General features: G+C 39.7%; 1 protein-coding gene across 5 annotated transcripts in view; it reads left to right on the top strand.

Moving 5' to 3' along the window:
- Positions 1-12498, top strand: part of ets1 (v-ets avian erythroblastosis virus E26 oncogene homolog 1) — a 38291-nt gene that overhangs the window by 3552 nt on the left and 22241 nt on the right. For 2 of the 5 annotated variants that reach the window (XM_067507239.1, XM_067507240.1), the window contains one exon: positions 3251-3398. In XM_067507239.1, coding sequence (XP_067363340.1) covers positions 3251-3398 — 148 coding nt within the window. Of the gene's footprint in view, positions 1-3250; positions 3399-11533; positions 11895-12474; positions 12496-12498 lie in introns of those variants that run through there. The other 3 variants (XM_067507241.1, XM_067507243.1, XM_067507242.1) reach the window with 3 other exon arrangements.

The raw sequence follows: 12498 nt of genomic DNA, 5'->3' as shown, positions 1-12498 counted from the left end.
TGGTTCATTAACTGCTCAGATCTGTGAGATTTGTACTTATTATTGTAATTGTATGAGTCGGAATGATGTTATCTTTCTGAGAGAAAGTGTTTAGTTAATGTCACATTTGGATCAGACTTCACAGGAGTGAAAACCTATATCTCTTAATCTATATAACCTATTTTAATGTATCAAAGTCTTAGTGTTTTCTATATTTTGGCCTATGGTTCTATGATTGTTTGAAATGAACAATTATCTGTCCTCTAGTAATACAGTCTCACTATAATGGCATAATCATTCTTAATAAATAATTTAAATAAAGTTAAGTGCACAGTTTGGTCAAAACAGGGCAGATGAAAGTTAGATGTAAATTATCTTATGAATCAAATATTCCAATGATTTACAGTATATCATAAACATGATGATGTGGAATAGAGATAGATAACTGTTTTTATAAATACGTTTTTCTCGGTAAAGTATTGATTATACTGTACATTTTGGTTAACTACCCCATTCGATTTTCAAATTGTAGACCGCATTGAAAATTTCTCTACACTGATCAAAGAAAATTGTTATCTGCATCTGTCTAATCCATAAATCATCCATGTAGTTCCTTTCATAGCTATCTTACTTTTGCTTCCTTGCTGACTGTGCTGATTGGCGATGGCAGCTCCCCACACAAACGTCTAAAGAGCTTCATGATCTTCCCTTCCTGATCCTCTAGTCAGGTTAGACATCCATAAAGCTGGCCAGCTACTGATAAATGCTGCTGTGCTTAAACAGGCCCTTCTTATCAGATCGGCAGTCACCGTGTCAGTCTGTCAGTTAACATGTGACTCACACTGCTTTACTTCTCTATTTTTCTAGCAACACACTATTCATGTTAACATCATTTAAACATTAAGAGTGTTGGTTGTGTAATCAAACCTCTAATTGGGGGCAGCAGTTAGGAAACCTGGAGTCAAATGAATTAAAGTAGATTGAAGGTGTAGGCTAGAGCTACTTTGACTTTTAAAATACTCAAACATTTGCAAATGATGAAACCTAAAGAAACTAACAATCACCAAATGAGCTAAGATGATGTTAAAAGCACAAAAAACATTTACGAAGTTCAACATTTACAAATCACAGTGCATGGTTGCAGTGTCCGTGTCTTAGGGCCTGGACAGTCTGCCATAATCAAAAATACGCTAACTAAATCTAGTACAAAATTACAAAGATCGCTTTTTCAGTCAGAGTCCAGACTTAACCTGTGAAATGCTGAATGACCACAAGACCTCATATGGGTTCATTCGATTGGCTGTTGGACAGACATGTAATATACGCAGACAAACAGACTTCTAGTCATACTACAATGGAGTACACGTGTATTATTAATGAGACAAAAAAGGCAATACGAATAGAAAATAGGAAATATTATTTTTACTAACAAATGTTAAACTAGCAAATGCTTATTTAGTGCAGTACACTTACACTTGAGTTAAACTAAAAATATGTAAACGTTTTACTTGACTTTGCTTTAGAATTACTCTTGACTTAGTAATGACTACTCATAATTACTATTTCATTCCATGGGAAATATACTTTCTATTCCAAATGACGCATACAGTAGGTGTCAAAAAGAATTACTACTCTACTAGTAGTAGAGTACTAGACGTTTTCTCCAGCTAACATTAAATTACAGTCAATTTAATAAGATTATTTGATTATTACCTATCACATAATCAACTGCTTTCCAGAGTCCTATTCACTGCATTTCAGTTGGGGTACAGTACATTTATCATTAAAAAACTGAAAAAAAAAACTCCACTGATAGAGGCCACCAAGACATCTATAATTCATCTGAATGAGTTACAAGCCTCCTCAGCTGAGATGGAAAACAACTACAGGTCCAGGTTCTTTACTAGTCACAGATCTTTCTCTATTGAGCTGTTGAAACTGCCTAAAAATGACCAAAAGTGCTTTAATAGGACTACTGTCAAACAAAATGAATGTTGTCTTGCAACACTGCACATTTGCCAAAATATATTATATATTACAGTGGCATATTTTGCTGCAAGATCAGATGTTTTAGTGAATAAAAAAATATTTTGTCTGGAAACATTTCAATGTATTTGGAACTCACCTTTTAAGTTACATGTCAGCATGTTAGAAGTAGGTATTGTTGATAACTAAGTAACATTAACAAAGTTGTTAGTTAAGGAGGATTGTAAAACAAACATACCTATGACACATGAAACAAATGTTCATTTTACCCCATTCTGGCAGATTTAAATATATGTTGCACATTCCCTTTGTATGCAAGAAAACAAGAACATTGCTGAGCTGAAACTAAACATTGTAAATTGCTTTTGGTCTCTTTTTATAATTTACAAGTACTATATTAACAAATGGGAAACTTTTGTAAGTAGATTAGCATCAAATAAAAAAATAGAAACTAAAGTATTTCTTAGTTATTAAAATTTAATAAAACTTTAGCAGACATCATGTCAAGGCAGGCATAGTCTTGTGAGAAAAATATCAATTATTTGTTCACATCAGTTTTAAACCGAAAGGTTCATATATATCTATTTAGGTTTTTACAGCTGACAAATGAGGGTTTTGATATGCTAAAAATGGCCACGCTGCTATCTTCTCCACTACTATCTCTTGTATCCACATAGAATTCCATATCTCTCTTGGCTCCACTGTCAAGTGCTGACTTTAGATTTCCCCCTTGGTGAAACCTCTTACGTGAACATTGCTGTGATAAGCAGGATAAAACCACACAGCCAAGATAAACTGAATGAGTCAAATTTAGTCGCAAAGGTTATCTGTGAGAGAAAAACAATGAAAAAAAAATAGTTTTCACAATCCAAGGTTATGCTGTCGACTAAAGCTGCTGGAAAATTTGATCAGTTGATTTCCGCTTAATCTGTCATTACACACTCAGGCAAAGGAATAAATAGTTTTCAATGGTCAACAGATTAGTCTTTGCTTATTCAATTGTTACTCAGAAACACACACATAGTTAAAACAATGGCAAGAAAAAAATAGTTCAGTGTTTTATTCAGAGCTGTTTTGGATTATCTTCTTAAACATAAGCACTGTAAAGGAGTCATTGGTTACTGCAGTGCAGTTACTGAAGTGTTCATACTGAAATTCGTATGACTAAAAAACATACATTTACATTCGTTTCACTGGAGTGTTGCAACACCGCGTAAAATATATGTCACTTTCATGCCACCCAGTTCATTGTGACTAAACCACACTGTGTGTTGTTTGTCTCCAGAGACATAATGGAGGGGTAGCTGTGGGCCCTCAGATCCAGCTACCAGGTGTGGTCCACCCTCAGCAGCAGTTTTACCCATCACAGCCCCTTTACCACCAGGAGATACCGCTACAGGAGGTACCCAATGGGCATGATGTGTGTCCCACAGGTAAGAAATGGACACAGTCTGACATCAAACAGAGTATGCTACTAAAACCAGAAGCAAAATGCAACCAATCAGGGTCAGCATTTAGTCTACTCTGTTTGTCACATAGTTTTCTGATACCAGAAACGTACCTTTATTTTTAAATGCATTTTTTAGCTAACCTATCATTAATATTTTTAAAATTCACTAAACCTAAAATGCACAACCCTCTTTTTTCGTCACTGTCTTCGCTTCAATAATCTACTCTTTTACTAAAAATAGTCAATAGTTCATTGTGAAAAAACAACTCAGAGAAAACAAAAGGCTTTGTGTTAACTGGAATGAAGAAATTGATGAATAGGCAATCAGTCATACTCTAGCATTCAAGCCTGTTAATCTTGACATTCATAAATGTAACTCCCTCATTTAGATTTTTTTTGAACACATACACACACCCACACCCACACACACACACACACACACACACACACACACACACACACACACACACACACACAAATGCACATACACAGTCTCGACTTGGCCTGTTGTTCTGCCTCAGCTCCACAATGGGTTGGTGAGGCTGACCTCGAGGGCAATGTCTTTACCAGATACCCCTTGCTCCTTTTCTCTCCCACTCTTCTGGTGACAACCAAATGCCCTGGATTTTTCTGCTAACAATCCTTTTTCTTTTTTTTTTTAACAAATGAGTTTTATTTTAATACTGGAACATTCCTTCCAGTGCATTTGCCTGTGCTTGACTCTGGGCCTCTTCTCGTCCTCAAAAGTGATTGATGCTGGTGGACTGAGGGACATACACCACGGGAGTCGAGAGTAGGGGTGCTGGGGGGGGGGGGGGGGGGGGGGGGGGGGGGGGGGGGGGGAGCGCAAGCTTTCTTCCCGTCACCTCCCTGAGCTGGATGCAGGGGGCAAGACAGAGGGCCAAAGGGCGGCCATCTTTTTCCCAAGCCTCTCGTTTGGTCTCTGGAGAGGTGGAGGGGGCCTGAGTGTGCATGTGTGTGTCTGTTTGTGTGTGAATGAGAGGGAGTCAGGATTTGATGGGATTTGCTGATGTTTGTTGCCAGAGACACACTCCTTCGGAGCCCTCACTTCATTGCTCCCAGCACTAAACCGTTGACATAACACATTGCTGGGTGGAAAAAAAATGAGCCGAGCATTGACCTTTTTTTTCTTCGCCCTTCTAAATTTTACACTATGCAGACTACAGGTCTAAGAGCATTTGTGGCACCTGGAGGTGCTGTTATAGTCTTTTCTTGTTGGGTGGTGCTATATGTAACTTTCTGTGCTACCAGCATATGGCGTTATGAGTGTTTGCTAACCTCAAAAGCAGCTAAGCAACCTCTGACACACCCAGGAGCCGTTGATTTGACCTGACACACCCAGGAGCCGTTGATTTGACTCATTTCTCTCAAACTGAAAACAAGATCTCCCATTTAATATTTTGAATGTGCAATTTCAGAACCCTCTTATTCAGTTTGTACATAACTAGAAATGGAAATACAAATAGCTTTAGCCTTATCTGGCTCTTTAAGTGGTTTAGTATGTCTGCTTTAGGTCATGAGTACCTAGCATTCCTCTTTACCAGTCAAGTAGTGTTAGTTTCAGTTTAGGTGACTTTGCTCATTAATAGTGAAGAAATAAGCCTTTGTAATTTTGTCAATAATATGAGACATTTTAATCATCTGAAGATTTGCTTAAGATTTAGGGAATAATTTGACTTTGCTAGTAGGGTTGTATACTTACACAATCCACCTTCACAGTTAAAATTGAATTATCTGGGGGAGCTGTCAATCAGACTGTAGAGCAGTTGTGTGTGTATCGGGGTTGGCTGTGGATGGTTCGTGGTCCAGTCCCGAGTTCCTCGTGGCCACTTACCAGTGTTACCTTGAAAAAGACCCTGCACCATCATCTATGTGCAGTTATCCAACAACAATTTCTCTGTGGGTATCAAATGGTAAATGGTAAATGGTCTGCACTTATATAGCGCTTTTCTACCTATTGGCACTCAAAGCGCTTTACACTGCTTCTTATTTACCCAATCACACTCACAATCACACACACATTCATACACCGATGGGGGAGCTGCTATGCAGCTGGCCAACACTCACCGGGAGCAACTAAGTTGGGGTTCAGTGTCTTGCTCAAGGACACTTTGACATGTGACCAGAGGAGCCAGGGATTGAACCAACAACTGTGAGATTGGTGGACAACCGCTCTACCTTCCTGCGCCACAGTCGCCCCTAAGTCACTCAATAAATAAATAAATACACAAATAAATTCAGAGAAAGTAAACTGCCATCAGCAGCTAAACTAGTATATCAAATGGAAACTCCTGTCACAGTGTTCTGTCAGTTCTCGGGGAAACTAGACTATAATACAAATTCTAACAAGTTAAATAGGGAAAAGTCATCACTGCAATCAGTGAAATATTCACACATACTTTGCTTACTCCATTAAAATCAATGAGTAACTTTTAGAGGCCCCACAGATAAAACCTTAGTTAACATCTCACAAACTAAATTCAGTGTCTCCGATATAATGGATGATACATTTTATTTATCTTGGTGGTTACATTACAGAGAATCTTACAGCTAAAATCGCTTTTTGGCTCTTGGCTGTTGTTAAAATGAAATATGCTGGTGTGAGAAAGAGATTACAGAGCAGATGTGAGGCGGAGATGTTGGACGTTAAAGGACCATCGCATGTTTGGCCCATAGCCCAATGTCACACACACTGCTTCCTGACAACAGCCATGCCATGGTGATGTTTACACTAGCCAAGCTCAAGTTTTTACTATCCGACATACACACCACAGGGTCTGCTGGAAAGTCCTATACCAGAAATGCCCTTTGTGTGTGTGTCTGTGTGTGTGGGAAACCGATAGAGTAAGTGTGTTATTTTGCGCAAACTCAGTCAAATCTACAGACACAGATATCAGACATTCATACACACTCCACAAACATCCTGCAGTGATGCACACTCCACATATTCATTCATTAAATTCACACCCTGCACTCTGGTGTGTATTGTATTCCAGCATCCTCCCATTCAGTAAAGCTTATACACATGCACACACACATATCCACACACATATCCACTCCCAGGCACTGGTGAGTTCACTGTACATTTAAACATCCACTCCCATTTAGTGCACACAGACACAGCTGTGATCTGGCACTCAGGGACCATTGGCCTCTGTTTTACTTGATGTGATTTGACAGCTGGACAGTTAGAAGAGGAGGGGAAAGGGGTGGAAAGCAAAGGAGAGTGGGCGGAATAAAGTTTGAGGAGAGAAGACAGATAAGAAGAGGGATAATTCACAAGGCTGGGACTGGCGTTGGTGGGAGAAGAGGAGGAACTGGATGTGGAGCCCGAGAGGGGGGAGATTTGGAGCTTCGCCTCTGATGAGGGGCACGTCCTCACGGGCGCAGGCCCATTTTTTATTTTTAAAAGTAAACAGGCAGCCTGCGGGGGTCTGGGGGGTTATGGGAAAGAAGGAAACAGTGATGCTAATCAGGCCGGCGCACACTTCCCCCTCCAACAATACAGTAAAACAAAACAAGAGAGAGAAATACGGAAAGCAATGAAAAACTGTGGAGGAATGAGCGACAATGCTGCCAGGGTCCTAGATTTGAACTGCATAATGTGATGATAGTTTTGAGGCAAGAGGTGTTAGTTAATAAACAAAGGAAAGATGTAATCTGTTACCCTGTACATTTGTAGATTTTATTTTTAGAAATTTGAACGGTTTAAGTAAATTTCCAAATTAGATTTCTAAGAAGCGGTTGCATTGTGTATTGAAATCAGTTTACAGTAAAGTCATTCTGGAATTTCTGCCCTATGTGTTAAAGTGCGCATGTCCTGCACTAAAAATAGACAATCTTAGAGACTTATTTCTGGCAAATATAATGTTTCTTTTGATAACCCATCACATTTATTAAGTATTATTAAGTATTTATTAAGTTTATTAAGTATTTTAGTCAATAAATACTCTTCACCTTAAGACATGTCTCAATACTTTTCTCTCCTATGTACTGTATGCCTATTTAGAGTGGCCATTTACTTTCTATTAGTGTTTTTAAAGATTCTTATAGAATTTCTTTTTTTCCAGAGTTCTACAAGTTTTATTACTAGGAAGTGCGAATGTGGTAAGTTCCTCTCTGAAGTGTGGTGACTAATTACAAAGCTCTCCAGTTGGAGAACATACAGTTCTGAAAACATGCAATCACTGATGGGTGATGATGCAACAGATGCCAGCTCATCAGGAAAGGTGGTGCTTTAAAGATTCCTAAGAGAGACCTCCTATTGTTTTAATGTTTGTATTGTGATCTTAGCAATATTCACAGACTGTTAACTACAAGGAGTGTGCACTAGGGATGGCAAGAGTGAATACGTCTTACTGTGTCTGGTAATATGCATTCAAGTACATAATATTGTATTCAAGGTTCAGTTCTTCCCTAACACTTAATGTAAAGAGCATTCATGTAACAATTAAGTAGTAACCAATGGTATTTTCACAGCCAAATTATCATCTCCTCAGAGTGTACCATTCCTTTGAGTGTTGCTCTTAACTATATAATACAGGCTTTATTTATTCAGTTAGAAATATATTAAAACCACAAACTGATGTATTTTCCCTTTAGATGTGAGAACTAGCGAAGCTTTATCTGAGAGAATGGTGGTAACAGAGAGGAGGCCGGGCAAGACAGGGAAAGGGAGGTCTGGGAGGCAAAGAGACTCTAAGGGGGGTGGGGATAATTGAATTATCTGCACAATGGAGTGATGGGGGGCACGTGGTGCCGCTAATGGAGGAAGAGATGTCCTTTTTAGCGAAGCTAATTGTTCAGAAAAGAGCTGAGCCTTTGTTCAGGGAGGCCCTGCTCCTTTCCCAGTGCACTTACACGCACACAGTTTGGTAGCATGCACACACATAGACATATGCAATCAGAGACACAAACACACACGCGCACATACTCTCAGAAGAGACTTTGGAATGTGAGGAGCAAGAGGGATCTACACAAGCACATCACACATGCATCAGCACGCACTCACACACAGACATACACACAGGGACACACTGCTCCTGTCCCAGCTAACCCTCTGATCTCAGCAGGGGTGCATCTAGCCTGTTGTACTTTCAGACAGCAACCACCACAGATGAGCTGAGACTGAGCCACTAGACAGAGGCCACAAGGAACCTACTGTTTTACTGTTTGACTGTCTGCTCTGCGTTTGTGTGTGTGCGTGTGTGCATGCATGTGTGCGCGTGACCATCACCCATCTGTTTGTGTGCTTGAGTGCCTGTAAATGAGGGACTGAGTGATTATGTGCTAAATGTTTTATATTCACTCAACATGTGAAAACTGTCATACCATATCTTAAAGATGGTTTACATTTTCCTTTTGTCTTGGCCAAAACACTATTCCAGGTTTTACTGTGAATGAAAAAAAGATGGGATGTTGACATATAAATACTTGAAGCTACAAAAACTACCTCACTGCAAAGGTACCAATACCAAAGACAAATACCTCTTGACAGCTGTATGGATTGCTCTAAATCGAATAACCTTTCAGTTAACTCTGTGAAAAGTAGCAGGTGCAACGGTTACATCTAAGGTTTATAGACAGGCAGACAACACAGATGTGCCAGTGAGAGACAGACAGGGAACAGGAGAGAGCAGCAAGGAGAAAGAGAGCTGCTTTACCTAGGGGTGCTACTATACAGCAAAGCAAATGAGTGAAGCCAGCTAACTGTCAAAACCATGGCAACTGCATTTGCCAGGTGAAGAAAAGAGACACAGAAACCAAAATTTGTTTGATCTGGGACATGTGTCCTCAAGTGTACTGGTTCAAAAACACTGGCTGCTTCTTAAGAGTGTAAGGCAATATCTGTAAAAAGGAAATGACACATTTTTTGTGTGTGTGTGTGTGTGTGGGGGGGGGGGGGGGGCATGCAAAATTTTTACATAGGCTATTGCTGCAGAGATAAATTCTCTGGCAATAAACTGAATGTTTTTTATTTGCCTGTAAGATTTAAAAAAAGAATGGAAATCATTGTCCTCATGTTAGTGTACTGTTCATAAAAAGTGTTTGTCCTTGGGGTCATTGTACACCAGGCAGTCTGAAGGCAATTTGAACTGTGTGTTGCTGCACTAAGAAACAATTAGTAACAAATTGTACTGGGATCTACAAGAGAAATGTATTAAAATGTTTCCTGGCATTTACTCTGGAGAATTCATTTTGATCTTATTAGTTTTAATATGTATTCGGAAAATGAATTGGTAGAACATTCAGAATGCTTTTACCAAAAGATATACTATTAACAAGTGAAGTTGTATAGAAGGGAACCTAAATTGAAAATGGGTTACAGTGACGCCAGTCCAGATATTAGTCAGCAACACCATTAAACCCTTAATGGCTGCCCTTAGGCACAGAAGGACCTGGACTGTCCTTTTAAGAGCAGATACAAGGGAGTTCATTAACAGAAAACAAAGAGATCTAGTCAGAGAGAGTGAGTGACTGGCTGACTGAGATAAAGTGAGAGGTACTGTCCCCCCTTCCATTCTTTTCCTCCATCGCCCCCACTATTTTGCCCCTGATGAGGCAGCTTCTCTCACCGCAGAACCCACCGCTGCTCTTCCCAGACGGGGCTCCTATCAGGCCAATGAAACCTGATCCAGGGCTGCTAATGGAGCCGGTGAAGTACCACCGGTTTAAAAATCCATGTGTGATCAATATCCCTGGCTCCCCAGCCTCCATCCAGATTATCCTATTTAGAAGTACATGTATACAGTGCATGCAAGAAGTATACTGTTTGCAGGTTGTACCATGTAACTAACAAGGTTGATCATGATGAGGAGGGTTTATATAAAAAATAAGGGTGATGCCTCAAGATGCCATAATACTGCTTTTTGCTGAAGCTCAAAGTTCACTTTTTGCTAAAAGCTGTGGGTTCCATTGGAACTTCTGTGGGAATTACTATAATAATCTGCTATTACTGTGTTTTGTTGCCATGGGATGTGTTCCCTAATGGCAGTGTTTGCTCAGAATGGAGCCTTACTGTGGCTAAAAAGCACAATCTTTCTCTTGTCTTTGTTCTTTTCCAGAGGCAGAGCAAGTTCTTGATTAAATTTCCAGCAAGGCATGGCCATCGTCTCCGATTATTGTTGATAAGAAAGCACAAAAGTTTAAAAGAAATGAAAACTAAGAATTAGAACAGGCAATTTGCCTTGTCCACACCACATTTGTATTGATGCTACGTATGACAGATGACCAAATATTTATACAACTAAACTACTGTTATGTACCTGCTTAATTTTTATAATATGATAACTTAAAAGCTGTACTTATTTACAATGCTTTACTTCAGTACTTTACCTGATGTGGTTGTTTAAAGAAAAAATAATAGACATGCTTTGTTTTTTAAATTGATTTGTAGTCTACAAGGTGAACAGGAAGTTCCCTGAGGCGTCTATAAAGAAGCACTGCATGTAGAACACAGAACACAGACAGTCCAAACTCTCCTTTTAGGTCTGAAGGTAGAGAGAATATGCCTGTTTTAGATACGCAGAGGAAATATAACAATACTGGCGAAATTATGGAGCCCACACTGTAACATATTGATATTATACATTTTTTTTTTGATTCTGTTCCACGTTATTTCCTTTATATTGTCCTTTATACTTCCAGTATAATTTCCTTTAGGGTCAGATACTTGCTGGTTTGCTTCTGTTGGCTGAATGAACTATTGTCCTTTTTGGGTAGTATCCCTCCAATGGTGTGGTTAAGCATTACTTCAGTTCTCTCTCAGGCTGCTTAACAGCCCTCACATCTCCAGAGTGTTTCTCATCCCTGTTAAACACGAGTAATTTGCGGGAAGACTCCTGAGTCTGATGACGCGCAGGGGTACTAGTGGGGGGGGGGTTAATAGTAGTAGTAGTAGTATTAGTGTGTAAGAGAGATAGAGAGAGAGACGGGGGGTGGGGGAGAGGAGGAGGAGTGTGTGTGTGTGTGTGTGTGTGTGTGTGGGGGGGGGGTTGACTTGTAATTGAATTGTGAATCAACTGATCAACTGGCAAGTCAGCTCAAACACCGCCCCCCTTAGCTGTCGTCGCTCTTCGCAATGCAACGCCCATCGACACTGATAGAGAGGAAGGAGTGAGTGTGTGAGTGAGTGAGTAAGAAAGAACGAGGAAAAGAGGGAGTGTGTGTACATGCACCGGAGAGGGAAAGAGGGAAAGAGAAATAGAAGTTAGGGGGTGAAAGAAACTGAATCGGGTTCTAGTGTGAGAGGACAGATAAAAAGAAAACAACCAGGAGATTTGACCGGGGTGCAAATAGAACAGAAGAGGAGATTTTTCCCCTTATAGTGTGTTTGTGGAGCTGTTAGAATAAAAAAAGAGGGACGCGGCGTTGTCAAGTCACTGTGATCTGATGATCATGACGGCAGCTGTCGATATGAAACCGACGTTAACCATCATAAAGCCTGAAAAAATGGACGGTGAGTAGCCTGATACAACTCTTCAGTAAGAGCCTGACAGTTAGCACGGGACTAACGTTACTCCTAAATGTGGTCTTCGTAACAGAAGCGTCTGGTGGGGCAAACTGTTAATTATCCGTAATTGGATGCGACGATCAGAGACATAACGTGCTTCGGTGTGAAGATGGTGTTGGTTGCTCAATACTGGACTGAACACTAGATTAAAAAAAAAAAAAAAACACACTGGAGTCGTGTAAAAGGCTCTACTGTATGTGCGTGTTTCTTATTGTTACTCAATGAATCCGGCTTTTACTGGTCTGTTTGTAACATTTAGCTACACACAAGGTTTGACACTGCGTGTTTGTGTGTCAAACTAGGCATCCAAAAAATAAAAAATAAATAATAATAATAATAATAAAGTTAAACGCCTCATTCTTCTTCTTCTTATTATTATTATTTACATTTGAAGAACTTCGTCTCCAGAGTAGAATTAGTCACTGAGAAGCAAAATTATTGTAACTCCTTTACATGTAGCTGACATACTTTGAGACACATTAAATGCTTTGAACTAATCATGCTCTGAACTAATTTCCCTTTTCAGATTTGCATTATGGATCCTTGTGTA

The sequence above is a fragment of the Channa argus genome, chromosome 6 (assembly GCF_033026475.1).
Source record: "Channa argus isolate prfri chromosome 6, Channa argus male v1.0, whole genome shotgun sequence".
Taxonomy (NCBI): domain Eukaryota; kingdom Metazoa; phylum Chordata; class Actinopteri; order Anabantiformes; family Channidae; genus Channa; species Channa argus.
This window is presented reverse-complemented; position numbering and strand designations above follow the sequence as displayed.